At 41.8% G+C, this 19,705-nt stretch overlaps 1 protein-coding gene across 1 annotated transcript in view; it reads right to left on the minus strand.

Annotated features, from left to right (window-relative positions):
- Nucleotides 1–475: 475 nt before the first annotated feature.
- Nucleotides 476–19,705, minus strand: part of SLC1A7 (solute carrier family 1 member 7) — a 48,333-nt gene continuing 29,103 nt past the window's right edge. Inside the window, exons 7-11 of the mRNA XM_064719684.1 lie at nt 18,260–18,493; nt 11,016–11,210; nt 7,384–7,518; nt 2,802–2,901; nt 476–712 (exon numbers count right to left, since the gene is read on the minus strand). Of these exons, the coding sequence (XP_064575754.1) occupies nt 476–712; nt 2,802–2,901; nt 7,384–7,518; nt 11,016–11,210; nt 18,260–18,493 (901 nt within the window). The remainder of the gene's footprint in view (nt 713–2,801; nt 2,902–7,383; nt 7,519–11,015; nt 11,211–18,259; nt 18,494–19,705) is intronic.

A 19,705-nucleotide genomic window follows, 5' to 3' on the forward strand; every position in this document is an offset into this window, starting at 1 on the left:
TGTTCTAAAACTAAGCACAAACTCTGTATTTAGCGAATATTAGACAAAATTAGTATCTTTAGCAATTTTGGTGAAACATTTTCACATAGCAAAAATTCTACAGTGTCGGTAATTACTGAGATTCACAAAAAAAGGCTTCGGTTAGAAAATCAAAAAGGGTCAAATAAAAAAAAGCTTAAAAAAAAGGAAGCCAAAGGAGTGTCAAATACCATATTGAAGTCAGTGAGTGCAGAATAAAACAGTAGCAGTCCATTAGTTAATTTTTCAGTAGTAAAATCTTCCACCTAAAGAAGCCCATGTCTCTTGCAAGCTGTGTGCCTTTCCTGACGTTCACAGCTGGTCTCCTAGCTCCAGTACAAGCAGGGTGGCGATGAGTCCACGCTTTCCTGTTCAAGGCAAAGAGTCCTTCTTCCAGCTGTGAGGTAGAGATTGGGTATCAGGTCACTGGGGTGTGAGATACCTCTGAGTGTGGCAGTCACACATTTGTTTCTAGTTCATTTATTTCAATAGTGCAGTGGTCTTTACTGTTGGATTTCTTAGTGTGATTCTCCACTGGAGTTTCTTCTTGCTCCACTTGTATGGGTATATGGTGCTGCAACCCTTTCACTGTTTCTGGTCCACGAGATTCATTCATGGTCTTCACACAGCCATTTCTCTGGTAAGCCACAATCTGATGGATGTTAACAGGCTTAGTTTCACAGATCAATGGCACCTATGTGAAAAGCATTAAGATCTGGAATACTGCCACTGATTGCTGTATACAACAGGAAGGGAATTTTTATTTGGAAAGCCTGTGGGCTGCTTTACATTCACCAGGATTATCTAGAGCCCCCATGGACTTCCAGAAGCTGTTTCCCATATACACTAAAGCATCTTTGCACCATCTGCGTGAAGCAAAGGAGTCTGTGTAAAAATGCAAATTCTGTCACAACTCTTAATTGAACTTACGCTCGTAACAGCTGCTTGCCATTGGTAAAATGATACAAGTAGGATAAATAGAGAGCAGAATTCCAGGGCTCACTTCAAAAGGTAAAGACTCTCAATGGCCAGTGTGCTGAGCTCTGGGCAGTGCTTGCTCTTGGGTGCAATTAAATAGACCAACAAATCATTTGTTGTTGCCTTACGCCTTTCTTCTAACCCAATAAAATAACACCTGTCTCTTCAGTTTGCTCTGTTTTGAAGGAAATAAAGGGGATTTTATTAACTGATTCATAAGTTAAATATTGAAGTGTTCTTTAAATCAAGCCAGATTCTGATGGGGAAAGTAAGACGTAAATACTGGCAAAGAAAGGAGGTGGGCTTGCAGCTGAGAAAATATGGCCTTTGGGTATATATTACTAACTGCACAAATTATGCAGCCAAAATGTATGGCAGACTAGCAGTATATTTTAATACCATTACAGAGCATGATTCAAAGAAAAATCTCATCACAGATGACTAAATAATCCCTCAGGAGGGATTTCATATTACTGCAACATCTCTTCTTAAGTTCTGACCGAGTTCTAAATCCAGCAGTGAAATGTCAGGAGGCCTGTGTTATGCAGGAGCTCAGCCTACACTTGGCTTTGTAATGGATGACCTCCCTTGCCCATAGGCTGTGTTTTAGGGGCTTTGTAGGTAGCTGCATGTGTAGCCCCTGTAGTCAGGCCTAATCCTGTCATCAGTAATTACTGCAGGTGCTAATTACCTCAGAGGACACTGCCTGTCTTTTTACATACTACTTGAAAGAGCAGGACTTTTAAATGAATGTTGCAGGAAGGCATGAGAATGGGATTGACCTCAAAATTGCAGAATGAGAGAAATAATGATAGAAACAAAACGTTGCTATTTGTGTAGAATACTACAAGTGATGCGCAGAAATGAAATTTGTCTTGTGGAGATCAGTCCCGATGAAGAAATGTTCCTGCATTGCTATTCTGTCTTTGTTGAAGAAAGGTAATGAGAGTCTGCCAGGAGCTAAAATGGTTGGAGATTAGCACCTCCAAATCTGGTGGGCTCATGGAATTAGGAATCTCCTTTGTCAAGGATTGAAAGAAGGACATGAGGAGTTCCTGGTACAAGGAGAGACTGAATTATGCATGCCAAAGAGGGAGGAGAAAATGCATAGGACCTGAGGGAGGCAGGGGCAGTATGTGTGCTGTATGAAATAAGATACACAGGAGGAAAAAACAAAGCTTTAAGGAAGGACTTGTATTAAATTAAGAAAGCGTGAAGATGTCTGAGAATGAAGTCTAGAATGGAGTCGTGCTTGTGCTAGTCTGGAAACAGAATTATTGCAAGGGTGGCTTCAGATTATGCTGACTTAGGGGCTTGCAATGCCCAGGGTAGTTGCTTTGGATGTGAGCTCATTGATTACACATATCCACACTCATGGATACCTTCACCTCTCCCTCCACACAGGTACTCAGGGACATCTGTCACCCTGCTCTGTTGCTGGTCTCACCTCTAGCAGCACAAATGACTGGCCAGTCAGGACCTGGGTGCTGGGTGTGGGACTCACAGTCCCAGCATCTCATGCATTTGCAGGACAGTGCAGCTGCTTCTGCTGCTCCCATCCCCAGTGTGCCAGACACAGCTGCCTTGCAGGCTCTGACCTCCAGTGGCTTTTCACATGACCTCATGGAAAAAGACCCCTCCACCCCATGTGCTAAGCTGCCCAATTCTGTCCTCTCTCTGAAACATCCTTTATAAATGGAGGAACCAAATGTGGGAGTGGGAGCTCACGGGTTCTTTGCCATAGCCCAGCACACCCTGGCACACCCTGGCACACCCTGGCACACCCTGGCTCACAGCGTGGTTACCTCGTCGCCATCCTTGATAAACTCCTTCCGGCAGATGTGGGCCATGATCCCAGCAGCCAGCGCGTCCCCCAGCACATTGATCATTGTTCTGAACCTGTCTCTGCAAAATGAAACAGTAATGGTGAGCTGTCGGCTCTTTGGGGAAATTCCTGTGCCTCCAGCAGCTGTAATTATGCCTGAAGGCCAGCTTTGCTGGGTTTATGAGCTAAAATGTTTAGAAATGTTAAGAAGGTTGGTATCAGGCATCCTGTAGTTATTGAACAGGTAATTTGGGTTCTCCAGCCTTTTCTGAGCTTGTTGGGCTGTGCTGCCACACAGTTGTGCAGCTGAGCTCAGTGGAGCAGCTGTGTCCCCTGAGAGATGCAAACTGCTTGAGCACTGAAAAGGTGGAACTGCACATCACACCTGCACTTCTGTCCCAGTTCATATGTTAAGGTCAGCATGGCCTGATTTGGAGACTGGTGCTGCAAATGTCCGAATTCAATAAAAGCAGAGATCAGCCAGCACAACCAGTGCCTTTTATTAGTGATCATGGTACCAATCTTAGCAACCAAAGTGCTACTTAAGAAGATTATTGTGTTGGTAGAGTGGGCAGGATACAATCAAAATAATTCAGAAGATTGCTATATAACTACACTCACAAACCAAGCAGGCACTGAACATATTTAAGTAATGTTTATTCCTGTAAAACCTGTGATGACTTTGGCTCTTAAGCAGCCTATGCAGTAGTTCTTAAAGACTCTTCATTTTCAGTTACCTTTTCCAATTTAAATTTGTGTGCTTGACAGTATTTTGTGTATATATAGTTAAACTGTTTTTCATTTATTCACTTATGGGATTTCTTCCCTGTTTACACCTTTTACACACTGTCTAAAAAATAAATCTATTAAAATACAGATTGTAAATAGACAAAAGCAACTGGCTGTCAAAGACAAGTGTTACACTTGAATCATCCTGGAACCCATTAGTTAAAATTGACGAGATTTCAGATGATATAGCTTCTAAGTCTGAAATACGTCACGTCTTTTCCAAGAAAAACATATACATCTGAAAACTCTGTCATATTAGTGACTTAATTTATAAATGTAGGTTATAAAATGGAGGTTCAGAAATCTCCAGATGTTTGGCTTATTAAAGTCAGTGATGGTCCAATATCAACACTGCCCAGATTTCTGATTCTGTATCTTAATATAGAAAAGAATTGAAACTCTGTGCTGATTTTTTTTCCAGATATTTTAAGCAGATACTCAGTGCATATAAATGCTTATGCATTTGCCTGCTTAATTATCATGAAAATTCCTGCACGACAGCTTATTTGTGTGTGGAGTTACCAAATTGTGCATACAGCTGTGTGTAACTTCAGCAATAATATTCCACAGCCTACACCTAGACACAGTTGTTGACTCCAGGACCCAGTCCTACACTTGTTTGCTCAATCCATTTTTTTTTAGTTCCTGCTGTTCTGATTTAGGGTTTTGCCTTGAAGAAAATTTCCACAGGAACATGTTAAACAGGGAAAAAAAGCAGTTACAGCACATACTGATAAAAGTTCCTGTTACTCATTGACTTCTTTCCTTCTTGATTATCAAATAGTGATTCTTGGAAAGATATTCAGTGTTGTGAATTTTGGATTGTGCAACAAGTCAGCTGTGGTAGAGAAGAAGCTGTGTGAGCAGAGCTCAAGTGTCCGGTTTTCGGCTGTTTGGATGGCCTGGAAAGGCCCGGGGTGGCCTTGGGGCAGCCCGCGTTTCAAAGGAACAGAAGAGGCTTCAGTTCTTTTCTCGGTCTCGGTGTTTATTAATTGTTTATCTAAAAGATTTTCTCTCGGCCCGACAGAGCTCTGCTCAGCAGCCAGCCATGAGCACACTCCCTGCCCTCCGGGCGGTCACCTATCTTTATACCCAAAGTTACGTGTACAATATTTATCATTTTTCCCCAATACCTTTCACCCTTATTGCCCGGTGCACTTTTAGTAACAACCAATCTCAAAGTGCCACCATCACCACAGAAGATGGAGGAGAAGTAGAAGAAGAAGAAGGACAGGACACGCCCCAATTCCTCCATCTTACTTCTCTAAACCCCCCTGTACAGAAATCCTAAACCCTGTGTTTCACCCTCTAATTAACTAATCCCTTCACCATTCACCCCGGTGAAATCCTCCTATCCTCATACAGGTGTCGTCTCCTGTGTAGGATCAAAGTCCAGCCACCAGACACTTCTGGCAACATTCCAGGACTCCCGAGCCCCCCAAGGGTGGTCTCGGTGACTCGGCACCTCAGTCCTGAGGTGCTGAGATCCCACACTCAAGAGTTTGGGCTCCCTTTTGAGCTCTAATTAGCATCTTTTCAAGGCAGGATTTTCCCAAGGAAACAGTGCTCTGCACTGAAACTCGTAAGCAAAGGGACTGCCTGGCACAGTTGTGTTCCCCGTTCTGAGTGTATGAGCAGTCTGCACTATGCATCAGGAGAATCACAGCACACACCATTGGCGTTTCTCCACTGAGAGGCCAGCCTGCTGCTGGTGGCATTTCTCTCAGTGCAAACCTGGGAGTCACTGCTATTTGAGCTCTAATTGATATTTTTAAAGATGTAAAACTTTTACCTTGTGTTTGATAAATGAGCTAGGAAGCATTTTGCTTTTCTTCTTGCTGTCTCTAAGCACTAGCTAAAGGTATGAAGGTCACATACACATTATGGCTACCTAAGAGAGTTGTAATACCTGCAGTGCATTGTAATGGGTATTTCAGTCTCGTGAGATCATCTAACCAGCCTTCTTTAAGCATTCTTCACACTCCAGTACTTCCAAAACTAATACTGAAAATATTCATCGTGTCAACCATGTTGACACTTTGCATCTGCAGGCTCTTGAAACCACCAAGTGCCGAAATACAGAAATATGCTTTTTGTTTGAAAGGTCATCTGCAAAAGACAGAAAATTGGGTCTATTCCTTACTCACTTTTTAATGCCATCTGGAGCTATAGCCTGAAAAAATCTTTTCTCTGTTGTTTTGAAAAGTTGTGTAAGACAAAAAGAAGAATAATTCCCATGTACACTGGAAGGCTTACTGGAAAAACAATGAAATGTTGATGTTGCAAGAGCTGGGCAAAAACTGAGCAATATAGAGGGAAAAGGCTTTTGTAATACAGTCTTAAATATTCATACAACACAAGATTCATGACTTCTATTAATGCTAATAATAATAACATTCTGTTACACTGGACAGAAAATATTTTTTCTCACAATTCTTCATACAAAAAAAAAAGTGGCTAAAAGTTGAGTAAAATAGGATATATAACAGAATTCACTTGTAACACAATTTACCCAGGACCCTGATGTAATGAAACTCCCTATATTAAAGGAGATATATTTTATATAGCTTAAATAAAAATAATTTGGATGTTTCCTTGTGTATGCCTATGCTAGTTACACAGTTAATTGACATGCTAATGAGCTAGAGACCAGTATTTTATGATTCATCTTCCTAGACTATTCAAAATTGATTGATTCATCGGCTTTACATGAAAGTTGAGAGTGCCAATAAACCACTCCATATGAATTTTTAAAGTGACTCTTCTCATGGGTAACACAAATCCCTTTCATCCTGGCTGTGCTGGAAATGCCCCCTGACTGGGGATGCAGCACAGTGCCCTCTCTGCAGAGCAGCTGCACTTGAAGAATTGGGGGCTGCAAGCAGGTGCTGCCTATTCAGCACTGAAATCAGAGCACAGAATTGCACCAGGACCTGTGGTGAGAGGCAGACATGGGTGGTGCCAGCACTCAGGCTGGCTGTGCTGGGCTTACAGAGCAGTAGCCATCCTCACCATCCCCGTGCTGCACTGCTCTTGTCATGGGCACCGGGGTGCCAGGGGTGCCAGTGCTCCCTGCTGCCTTTGGCAGTGGCTCAGGCCTCTTGCAGAGTGTTTCACTACTCTGACATCATGGCCTTGAAATGTCAGTGGGCTGAAAAGTAGAGTGCAGGCAAACCATGTTTCCTAGGAATGCTGGCCCCTTATCCTTGCCTGAGCAAAGATCCAGAGTTGCCCCTTATGCATATTTGTCTGGCTCAATCTTCAAACTGGTCTTGAAGATCATCATCCAGCCTGGCTGGGTGCAGCCACTTCCACTGCCTGACTATCCTAGATAAAAGTGGTTCTTTTGGGATCTGACTTGAGGTAGGTACTTAGTTCTACTTCTTTATCCTCCCTCCCTGTGGATGTGAAGATTGATCAATGTCCTCTTCTGGACAACCTTATCTATGTAAAAAGCTGCTGTGGTGATCTTTCCAGCTCTGGTTTTAGCCTAAATTTACTCCATTTCTTCAGCCTTTCCATGCAAGACATATTTCCAAGACTCATCTAGACTCCCTTATTTGTCTATCTATTTCAATATAATGTCCACTTCAGCAGAGTTCTTAATGTAAGGCTACGTGAATGTAGCTGTAACCCTAACCCTAACCTTAACCTGTTTTTAATGTAAGGCTACATGATTCAAAGAAAGAATCACTTCTTATACATACATACATACACACATTTATATTATATAAATGTAATTTATATATATGTATACAAATTGTGTTACTTACAGTGCCCAGTCGACAGCAATAATCAATGTGATGTCATCTGTTGGGAGCCCCACTGAGGTGAGAACGATGACCATGGTCACCAGGCCAGCTTGTGGGATGCCTGCAGCCCCTATGCTGGCAGCTGTTGCTGTGATACTTGAACAAGGAAAGAAAGGAATAAGCTTTACTTTCTGGAAGAAACCACACCATGTTCCTAAACCATGCTCTTACACAAGGCACTGCATGGAAGTGCCAGTGTTTTGTGGCAGAATCCAGGTGAGACAGCAAGGACAGGCCAAAGTGTCTGCCCAGGGCTAAATTCTCACCCTCAGCCTTGGCAGCCTTGGCACGGGTGGGGCAGTTCTGTTCTCTGCCAGTATCAGAGGTGCAGAGCAGAGGGGCCGGCCAGGCTGTGGGCTGAGTTCTGCCAGCTTCTCCTGGGTGATGTCAGCACCCAGAGCTGAGTGCCAGGAGCCTGCCAGCCCCACTCGTGGCTGTTGTCCTTGGCAGCCCAGCTCCCAGCAGGCACCTCTGGGGCACCATGGGCAAATCCTCGCCCGGCCCTGCCTGGGCTTTCACTGTCAATCTGTCCCAAGGGTTGGGCCAAGGGTAAAGAGGCTGGGCCAGGGTGAAGCCCTTGCACAGCACAAGGCTTTGCATACTTGGATATAAATGTGAAGCAAGCCTGAATGTGGCTGTACATGTTCTGTTTCTGGTAAGTATTTTTACTTGACCTTCATACAACTTCTTCAGCCAGGCAAGTAGAAATGAGTGGGAGACCAGGGCAAGAGTAGACCTGGCAGGTTTAGCATTTTTTTCATAATGTTATTTTTAAGGAAGGGATTTAATTCCTTTTTCCAGGAGCAAAAGTGACTGGATGTATTCATTTCCACCAAACTAGTGACTTCTAAGAGGTAGGCCATTCAGCAGAGAGACAGAGAACAAATGTTGACAGTTGTAAAAGGATGAGAGAAAGCATTTACACTGATAATCCTCTGCATTCATCAGTCAAGAATGTCAGGGCTTTTGGCAAGCAGTTAAGTCTCATTAACCTACTATGGAAAATGAGGATAAGTGTATTCACCCATATGGAAACTGAAACACAGGGATAGCCAGTCCCTTGATGCAGCTGTACAGTGTACCAGTACAGCAGCAGCAGTGTTTCTACCTAGAGCCCTTTGTTTTTAAGTAAAGAAAATACATTAGCATGTGGGTGTGATAGGGAAGGGGAAAAACCTAAAATTAAATTTTGCAAAAGTTAACTTGTGTAGCATCCTAATAACATTGTAATAGAGCATAGATAGGAAGGGACAGAAGTTCAGTAGCTGAGTAAGAGATAACTGTAATTAACATTAAAAGCCTTTCCAGTTAGTGCTAGGAAATGGCTGCTTCATCAGGACTGCTTCTGCCTCTTACATCAGGCCACAGGGTCTCAGGACTTATTTGAGAGTAAAACCGGGAATATTTAACTTAGATTTTACAAGCAAGCTCATCTGCTGTTCCATTCTATCTTTACCTTAATATAGAGGTTTTTTTCTGTAAGATGATCAGTTGATGGAAATCTTTACTTTCTTTCTCTGTTTGCTTTCTATCAATGTTTGCATTGATAGAAACTGTTAACCTGGATTTTACAAACTATGAGCAAAATAGACTGATTATTTGTCCAATATTTTTTTCCCTCTGGCAAAAATATCCTGGCATTCAGAATTATTTGAATTTTAAATCTCCAGGTCCTAAAGTATCAAGATCTAGGGTAGGTTTGGCCTGTGGAATACTGTTTGAATTTGGATGACATCATTGATGGTACTGAGTCCACCATGATTTCCTGTTTAGCTTCCTCATTTGTGCATATTTTTATTTTTCTTATCTTCTTGGATTTTCCCCAGTCTTTACTTGCATTTTCAGTCTATGGTTTTACTTCTTTCTGGTCCTTATGTACTAGCACTTAATGTGGGGGGTAAAAGAGATAAAAGGAGGCTCTGCTAAGAAAAAGTTAGAGCTTACATTCTTTCCATTTACTATCACCCTTCTTTATTTTTAAAATTATTGTTCTTTACTTCAAACTGTGTGTAATATCTGCTCGTGCTCTGCCATGTTTTAGCATCACATGCTAAAAAAAAACCCCCTCAAAATTCCAAATCACAAAAGACTTAAATTTTAGCACAGGCGCATTCCAACAGTTTTCAAAGAGAGTGTAAGCCTGAAGCAGAGCTCATATGGGCACAATTTATTTCTTCTTTTTGTAGTCCAACCAGGTCCTGCCAGAAGGCCATTAGCAAACCTCAGCTGTCATCTGGGGTTGGTTTCAGGACTCCTCTTGTCATGAGGGTTTTCAGGTCCAGCAGAAGATGGGCAAGGCCCAGCAGTGTAAATGGGGCAGCGGTGAGGTCAGTGGGTGGGTAGTTAAGCAGATCTCAAATATATTGCACAAAGCTCTGACTATGAGGAATGTTTTTATAATCATTTGTTCCCTGCTGGAAACCTGCAGGTTTCAGTCCCTGAGGAATTCTTTGGCAGTCACTGGAGTTATTCTGGCAGTAATTGTTCAGCTGGATCTTCCAGTCTTTTGGATCCATTACAGACCTTTCAGGGATGGAGTACACAGCTATAACACTCTCTACCCACTGACAGCATGGTTGTTTGTGAAGCTTGCTGCTTTAACAAGCAGCAGAAAAGACAATTAAAAAACATCTTAGTGAAAACCTGCCATGATGGTAGCATCTGTCTTCCTTCCCTCTTCCCCTAAGCCTGCAAGAATTTCCCAGCACACACTATTCCCTTTTACTTGATGTAAGACTTCCAGTTTTGCAACTTTTTAACCTTTTCCTTTCACTTGAAGACACGAATCAGACTTTAAATTGAAAACAGTTGTGAAGTTAAAAATAGTATTTTAAACACTAATAATAATAAAATGTTCCAATGCTAGAAGTGATCAGTGGGTTGCCTAAAAGCAAAAACTAGACAGTTATCCTCAAACAGAAGCGCATTTCCTGCTGTCCACAAGCATCTATTGAACAGGACCACTACAATTTCTCTGTGAGCAGTCCCTGATCTCTGTGCTACTTGGAAACAACCCTTCCATGAGGGATGCATGATAACAGCAGAGATGAGTTTTGTTCTTGCTACAAACACGAGTAGGGCCTCAGACTCAACAAAACAATGGCCCTGATGAGTCCCTTCCAACTCAGCTGGTTCCATGACTCTGTGCAAACCCCAGCATGTGGAATTTGGGTGTGTATTGAAGTGGAGGGAGAAGACCCACCTTTCTTGATCAGCATCGACTCCGTTTATTGACTCAATCAGTCACTTTTTATAACCGTGTTAATTAAGTTCATGCATATTGCAAACTCGAGCTCACAATAGGTCAGAGATAACACACCAACCCCTCCTTATGTTTCCAATACCAAGATTTGTGTTCTCAAACTTACTTTTACTTTCTCAAAACAGCCAAAGATAGAATATCTACTTGTTATGAGAAAGCTGCCTGAGAACTCTGGTATGCAAGGTTCTCAAGGCCTTCATGTTTGTCACTTTTACTTGTAATTAAAAACAACCTGAGAACTTCTACTGTTTACAGAAACAGGCTGTGAGAATCTGCTCCTCACAGCTGCCTTCTAAGCCGTTTCTGAAAAAAATCTCCAACAGGTGTGTACCTGATGGTGATGATCTGCCCAAAGTCCAGCTCGTAGTTGTTGACCTGGGCGATGAAGATGGCGGCCACGGCCTCGTAGAGCGCCGTCCCGTCCATGTTGATGGTGGCTCCCACGGGCAGCACGAAGCGCGCGATCCTCCTGTCCACGTGGTTGTTCTCCAGCAAGCACTTGAAAGTGATAGGCAGAGTGGCTGAGCTGCACAACAGCACACAACAACACACTGGGTTATTTTGGTGTGGGGGCTTGAATATATATTGTATTGTAAGATCTGTGTGTGTCAATGTGGGGGCCTGAGTATATGTTGTATTGTAAGACCTGTGTGAGTCCGAGTTGCTCCAAACGAGCTGCAGCTGCAGGGTCCTTAGTTGGGCAGCAGCTGTAGCTTGTGAAGGTAACTGAAATAAATAGGGGTGAGTCGAGAGCCCAAGAAAAACCCCTGAGAAGACAGGAAGGACTGAGCTGCAGAGAATGGAGAAGAGCCCCAGCAGAGAGGCAAAAAAAACACTGCAGCAAAGATTACAACATTTTGGTTTCTGGGGAATTGGAGCAAATCTTGTCCTGGCAGGGGAGGTTTCACACAACCATCCGAGCTTCTCGCTCCTTGCTCTGCCCGGGACTCACTTGCCAGGTAACTCACTCCTTTGCTTGATGGAGGATAAAGACAGTTACACGTATAAATGTTGGAGTTAGTGCCAATTTTGCTTCCCAAAGTTAGAAATATTTTTCTCTCTTTCCCTGTTTCAGAAGCAAATGGACAGAATTCCCACAGAGGCAGTGTTGTACACGCAAATGCAAAGAAAGGGAGCAACATCCTTTGCAGCTTATTACTAAAATCTCTGAAAACTGTTTTACACTCATGGTTTCTAAAAACGTTTCCTTTCAGGCCTACCTCATGTGTAAACAATTTTTTATTTCTGCAAGGGTTAGACAAAGATCTTATCAACAGAAGGCTGAAAATAAAAGCTGCAGACAAAATGTCTGTGTTTAAGAATATAAAATCCCATTTTTTTCCCTGGGACAGATCTGCCCTCATCCCTTGTCTGACCATAAAACAACCACATAACTGCAGGTCATATAATAATGGGTACACATGTAAATGAGATGTGTGTGGAATAGAATGGAACGATATAAGAACATTTTACAGGTATTCATTTTAAATTGAGCTTGGTAGCCTAAAAAATATTTCTGATTTTTGTTTTCATTTATTGAGACAATTAACAAAACACTGTATGGTCATTTATTTTCTCATTTTTAATAAAAGGCACACATTTTTAAATACTAACACACTAACATATATTCATTTGTATATTTTATCAGCCTTTTGGTAACATTCTGCATTTTACCATGTGGTGTCTCATTCACTGATGTCATGAGTAATGAGACTGCATTCAAGTGAGTGAGGGGGTATTTTTTATGGCACATTAGTTTGTATGGAAAATAAGTAGCACCACTGAAAAAATACATAAATCACAAAATATTTTGCTTGTTATTACACCAGCTTTAATGAACTGCTCACTATCTGAGCTGCTGACTATTTTAATAGATGTAATATAGCAAACTTCTTCAAAATTATTCCAAAGTTACCTCTTAAAAAAGATGGTGATAGGGGAAATACAGTATGGTGACACTGTGATCTTCAGTGTCCTGTTGTCCTGTGATTTACATGCCCTGAGCCAGGAAATCCAGGTGTCTTCCCCCTGGTTTGGCAGCTCAGGTTGCTCTGTCACTGTGTGTACTGACCCTCACATCACAATGGCTCCAATACCTAAATCTTATAATGACCATTGAAGATAACACATTGCATCTGCAAATTCTATCTCAGTTGTTGCAAATGTCCTATGAAAGCACAGAGGGATTCCAAAAACTCTGAAATCACAACCCCATGTTTGCAGGAATGCCTAAGCAAAATGTTTCCATGAGTAGGAGTTGTCATTTCATATTTGTGCAAGCTGTTTGAGGAAAGTAACTGTGTTTGGAAAGGAAAAGTAACTTCCTGCTCTGGAAACACAAAAGAGAAAAGACAAGCCTATGTTTTCAGTATGATAGCTCTGTTTTCTATAAATTTATGAAGTCTAACTGCTGAATTATGTACCACAAACTGGCAGTGACTGCCTGGAAATCCAGACCAAAGTCTTTCTCTAAGTATGTAAATATGCTGGAAAGGCAAGAAAGCAATGGAAATCTGATTACCTCCTGTAATTGGGGTATAGTAAACTTTTTAAATTCAGGCAGTCCTGGTGTTTAATCAATATTTACTTTGAAAAACAAACACAGCAAAGCATAACCCCATAATCCCCAAGCTGCTCAGGAGATGTCATTTCTCTCTTGAGCGTACCTGTCATTTTTCACACGGTCATTTGTGAATGACTGAAATCCTCTGCTTCTTGTTTGCCATAAAATGTTCATAAAACAAGAGGCTGAGGCTCACAAATCATGTGGAACTGAAAGCCCTGGGAGAAGCTGCAACCAGGAGCAGACTCAGGAGCATTTCTAGATGTTCTGACTAGAGGCTTCACCAAGAAAAAATGACTTAACTCATTGTCTCCTTTTCCTGCAGCTACTCAGTTTTGGAGAGTTACTTGTTTTTCAAGACTGTCTTCCCTCAGACATTTGGCTTTTCTGTAACACAACCCTGTCTAATTTCTTTGGGTGGAAATGAGGACAAAAAGGTAATCTTACAAGTCCTTGCCACCCTGCCCACACTCTGGCATACCAGAATATTAAACCTGAGTGCCTGCCTGTTCTGAGGGCAGAGGGCTGAGCTGTCAAATGTGCAAATTTCAGCTGATTAATGTTACAGTTTGGTTGATAGGTGTAAAATATTGTGCAAAACAACCTCATAATACCAGTGCCACAACCAGCAAAATCTGTATCTATTTCCATTGTTGTAAGCAGATTCTATGACACTGTTTTTGCAAGAATTCAACTTTTAAACTTGTTCACTATCTCACAGTTAGGTGTGTCTTTCATTTGAAGTTTATGCTGCCTGAAGTAACATTTCTAAGGCACATAACACATTGGATTTGTTGTCTGTTAAATATTACAATAATAAAGAAAATGGTCAGAATGTAAATGCAATGATGATGAAAAACATGCAAGATATTGCAAGAAAACAAATTTCCAGATTATTGCACTTTCTTAGACAGGCAACTACTACATTGTCTCACTCAAATTTCTGACACTGCATCTTACAGTTAGTAGGATGTGTGTCCCACCTACTCCTGCTGAAAGACTTTCCAGAACTCTCTGCTCAGATGAGAAATTTAATTTATGATCTAGAGGTAGTCTTCTCAATTTGCACTAAATTTGCTTTTATGTGCTTTCTATATTTCTCCTTGCACAATCAGCTGTTGTAACACATGATGTTAAAAATCAGCTTTGTCCTCTCTCAGCCTGGATTGACCCAAGCAGTCTTTTTAACCTCTCACTTAGCAGATTGCTGCTTTACATCCCTGGTTACCCTTTCAGCATCTGATTCACAGAAATGAACTTTTCCTGAATACAGCTGACAAAAGTTGTGTGGAACATCCTAGAAGAGGTTGTCCAATGATGTTCCATTTTTGCTCATATTGTATCATCTGGCACAGCCCAGAAAAATGTCTTATTTAAGGCTCTGGCTATTGGTAGCTCTCAGAAGGCAAAGGGATAAAAAAGGTCCTACTGTAGTTTTGGAGTAATATTAATATACAATTTCAATATTATAAAAGACATTATCAAATAATTTGGCTAGTTTGTCTTTCTAGTTAAACTTGGTGAAGTTTGTTTTCTTGAAAGCTATTTTTATCTACTGTTAAACAGTGGAGCAGTAACATTAAAGCCTGACATTTAATATTTATTAAAAGAAAAAAAATACTCTAAAGCACTGATCTTAATCTGTTAAATCTTTTAAAAACTGACCCAAAGCTTTCAGCTGAGAAGTATCTTCTGCCAGCATTAACTCTAACAATTAAAAATACATTTTCAGAGTCTTATCTGAATTTTGGGATAAAATGCTGCAGCTGCAGAGACTGAGCATAAGCTAATGGTGGCCAGGCCAAGCTCTTACTAGTGAGAGCCACAGAGACAGCCAGTCACTGTGGAAGAACAGCTGTTCAGCCTGCTCTGTTTATCTTATCATTCAAATGCATTTTGATATTTGCTCCAAAAAATCAGCAAACTGATCTCATCTCCCCTTTCTAAATCTGCCTTTAATTTACACTGTGCAATAGCCAAGATCTTAGTGTTTCATAAGCAGCAAAACCCTTGAAAAACTCATGGTTTATAATTTGTCTTCAGAGAAGATGAAAATTGCTTCTTTTGATGGGATGTACCACTGAAAAGATGCTGCTTTAATTCATTAATGATATGGAAAGATGACCCAGAAAAACAAAATTCCCTCTTGCCATTGGAAGAGGAAAGCTAAAATCAAGATGAATTTTGCCTGCTGGCCAAATTCTGCTTTTTCAGTGTGACAAGATGAGGGGAAGAAAGCAGAGTCAGAAATGCCCAGAGCAGGGTGGGCAGGGGCAGCACGTGCTGTGCACCTCACACTGGTGCAGGAAACAGGAGCTGTGCACGTTCATTTGTGTCCTAAAGGATGCACCAAAGGACAAAGTTCTGCTTTTCTGCCTCTGCACTGGTATTGGTGCAAACCAAAATATTGCCGTGGTTGGGGTTTCTGGAGAGGCATAAGGGGACTGAGAATGGGGTGCAGAATCTTTCACTAAAGGGAAATGAGCAGAAATGATGTTGAGATGCAGTAAAATCCTTGCCAGCAGATGGCTGCTTAGGGGCTTTCAGGTTCTCCTGTGTTACATTCTTGGGCTTTGTAAATGATATTGTTTTTGCTTCTTGTAGTTTGATCTTTAGTTTAAAAACAAGCTTTCCCCAGGTGCAGAGAATCTGCAATGAGTATCAGCACACTGACTCGTGGTTTTCATTCTATCTTTAGATGTAGGCCTGAACCAACACAGAAACATCTCCAAGAAACACATCAGTATTCTTAAAATCAACTCTTTGTTCTCCTCTAGGATGATCTGAAAATCCAATACCCACATGACAAGTGTTATATAATGCCCCTGTGGCAAGCCTTATTTAACCAAATGCAGATGTGTTGACTGTCAGGAGAGGCAGCTCTCCTGTCCAGCCCCAGCTATTTGTGCATGTTCTTTTGGCAACAGCTCAGTTATGTGCAGTATCCATTCCTTTCAGTGTAATGAAGGTGAAAAGTTCAACTATCTCTAGAAAAGACACTGTGATTTGAGCAGAAAAACATGGGAAACCATGTTGGGCCTGTGTTGGATTTGCAAAATATACACATTCTTAAAGAGGGACAAACAGCTAAATCCAAAAATGTCCAAGACCCAAATCTTTATGTTCAGAGCCTTCCCTCAGGACTCACCTGAAATTTGGTGGTACTTTAGCTTCTGCCAATAATGATACTAAATCTGCTGTGAGTCTTGCTGGTGGTTCTGGTGCAGACTGAGCTGCCAGCTGGTGCCAGAGCTCTGTTCCCAATACACCTTTCTGGGCCTGTAGGTAATTATTCCTTGCACAGCTGAAGGAAGATTTCAAGTGCTTTTCAAGTGTCTCAAAGCACTTGAAATCTCCAGAGGCAGGGTCTTGTCTGGGAGTCAGAGCCCAGGAGAGTCAGAGCACAGGTTTAAGAGAAAGCTGAATTCCCAGTGTGTTCCCCACTGTCACAGGGCACTCTCACATCACCTTGGAATGGGTAAGGAAATGGGGCTGAAAAAACCTCAAGTAACAATTTCCCTTGCAGAGGCTCAGCAGAGACAGAAACCTCTTCCCCATCAGTTTCCAGATCAGTAAAGGACTCCTGACTTGGTGATAAAACCAAAATGTAATGTTGATGCATAATATGGAAAATCAAAAAAAGTAATGATTTTGAAATGGTGGAATACCTGCTGGTCTCGTAAGTCTTTGTTAAACCTCCCTTGTTAAAGGCATCTATGCTAATAAAAAACTTGTTTGTTTGTTTTCTAAAAGGAGAAATACTCAGATTTTTAGTAAAAGCTGTCTCCTTCTAGAAAAAAAAAAAAAAAAGAGAATGAAAGGAATGGCACAGATGAAAAATCTGAATTGTCAGCAATAGAGTTTTCAGAAAGAGAGTTCCTGGAGAAGCAGGGAAGGTAGTCAAGTGTATCAAATGTGAGCCTGATGAGCCTTTTCCAACATTAACATCTTTGAGTGCAATATTCTCATCTTGTATCTGGAGATGTGGTGACATCTCAGGCTACAAACTTTTTACATTCTAATAAAAGAAGCTTTCCTTAATTACTTAAGTGTAGTTAGAGTTTTAGCACTACCCACCATGTAATTTTTCTTGATTGTGTGTTTCTCAGCATGCTGCTCTTTATAGGTCATTTTGGAGCAAACTATTCTATATAAAAACACCTTGTAAAATGTCACAGTGGAAATCCAGTACCTTCTGTACTGAAATAATAATTCCCTCTTCTCCTTTCTTTTAATCTTCTACATTCCTTCAGCCACAGATGCCATGAAACTGTGTTGTCATATTGGCTACACAGAAATGTTATTTTAATTGTCATTTCTGCTCCGTGCAAGGCAATTCCAGCCCTTTCAAGTCCATGTCATGCACCATTTTATCCAAGTTGGGAGTCATTTTCATAGCCTGTTCACAATCTGGTTTCCATTTTCACTGTACCTTTGTTCAGCTATGGTTAAAACTCATTGTGCATCTTCTCTAATGAGGGTGAAAAAGATATTATTCCTTGAGAAGAACAGTTAAATACTTTCCCAGTGCTGGACAATAGCTTGCAACCACAGTCTTTTGTTAATGTACCAAGAGACAAAGAGTGGAAAGGATAAATGGATAAAATGTTTCCACATGACTGAAATAGGAGGTTCCCCACTAATACCAAAAATGAAGTCTGAACAAACTGCATGTCCCTCATATACATTAACTTTGTAGAAGCACAATATTTTTTATATGGAAAAAGAACTTGTTTCCTTTCTAGTCCTCTATGAAAAAAAAAAAAGGTTTTATCCAATATTTTTTAAACCAAAGGAAGACAATGTGACAAATATTGTCCAGTGGCTCCCACATAACTTCCAAATGTTGAGAGACACATTTTTAAAATTTATACCAGTGAATTGGACAGAGACCATTGTTCAGCTACAGAAATATCTGCTCCACTACAGCAATAGTGTGCTCTTCCCAAGAGGGAGCTGTAGCAAGGATCTTGCAGGTATTTTATTAGATCTGTCTAGAAACTCTGTAATACCTGGAGGATGTGGCCAGAGCAATGAGCAAGGCTTGAAGGATCCCTCTGATGAAGACAATGGGATTCTTCTTGGTGATGAAGAAGTACATCATTGGCAGGATGAAGAGCCCGTGCACCACCAGGCCGCACACCACCGTGATGGCATAGAAACCCAGCTTCTTCCCAATGGCCGACGGGTCATCCATTTCTAAGATTTTGCCAGCTATTAGGAACACAATTCCAAATGGAAAATACCTGAGCAAAAAGAAAGACATTAGACATTATCAGGAGACAGCTCCCTTCCATCACACAGTAGGAGCTGCAGCTCCTTGCAGTGGCAGTGCAGTAGCTGCCCTGTCTGGGTTTGGCTGTTCTGTCTCCACACCAGAGCACTGGGCTGGACAGTTTTGTCTGTGGGGTCCCCCTCAGCACAGCTGAGCTTATGGCACTGGCAAGGAATGACTTTAAAATGTTTTGGTTCCAAAGGCAGCTCTGACTTAGCTTCAGGCAGGTAAATGGCTGGGAAGAGGGGGAATGAATCCTGAGCTCCTCTCTTGTGTTTGTGCTCGTGTAGCTGTTCATGGATTTTCCTTGGAAGCTCTTAAGTAAACGTTTATGTTGCCTTTGGAAGACAGAGGAGAAACACCAACATGCATTAGACATGCTCTTGGATTGCCTGGGGGTTTGATTTGGGGCAGATAAATAGGCAGAAGAATTGTTGGTTTCTGAATCCACTCTGGACAGGTGCTTTATAAAAACTGTTGTGCTTCTGTGCGCAGCTGCGGACAAAGTCATGGATGCCAAAAAGCTTTGAATTGAAAAGAAATAAATCTGGGAGCATCCAGCCATCTTCCACTTGCAGCTGTGTCATCTCCAGAGACTTGACACTACTTCCTCATTTTCCAGAAATAAACTACCTCCTTTGACATATCCACCCAAGCAATCATTCCCTGACCCTGGTCAGTCAGATTGGACCACGTAGCTGGAAAGAGAGAATGTGGGCTGAGTGCTGGCTCCTGTCCCACATCAGGCTGAGCCACACTGGGGGACATCCTGAAGTGGGGAGAAGATGATAGCTGCTGTTGTTGGCAGCCACCTGCTGTTCCTGTGCTCTTTGGGGCAGGTGTGTTGGCAGCTCTGGCTGGGTCTGCAGCAGTGCTGGAAGGGATGGAGGTACCAGCTAGAACATCCCATCAGGCTGCTCCTTGTGTGGCCTGGGTGGCTGTGATCCCCCTTGGCATGGCCAGGGATTGGCAGTGCCCTTGGGGCATACAGCACACCCCACCCAGCTGTACCATGTTCTGTCATTTGGGAGGAACATAGAGGGTGCCCTGTCAAAAGGATGGTACAGACCAGGGACAGATGTATGTGCATCCTCAAATGCTGAGGCCCTGCAAAACTAAGGGTTATTCATCCTCATTTATTTCCCTGGGAATAAATGTATCAGATTTCTGTGCATTTTCTTCT

This window comes from Zonotrichia leucophrys, chromosome 8, assembly GCF_028769735.1.
Source record: "Zonotrichia leucophrys gambelii isolate GWCS_2022_RI chromosome 8, RI_Zleu_2.0, whole genome shotgun sequence".
NCBI lineage: Eukaryota > Metazoa > Chordata > Aves > Passeriformes > Passerellidae > Zonotrichia > Zonotrichia leucophrys.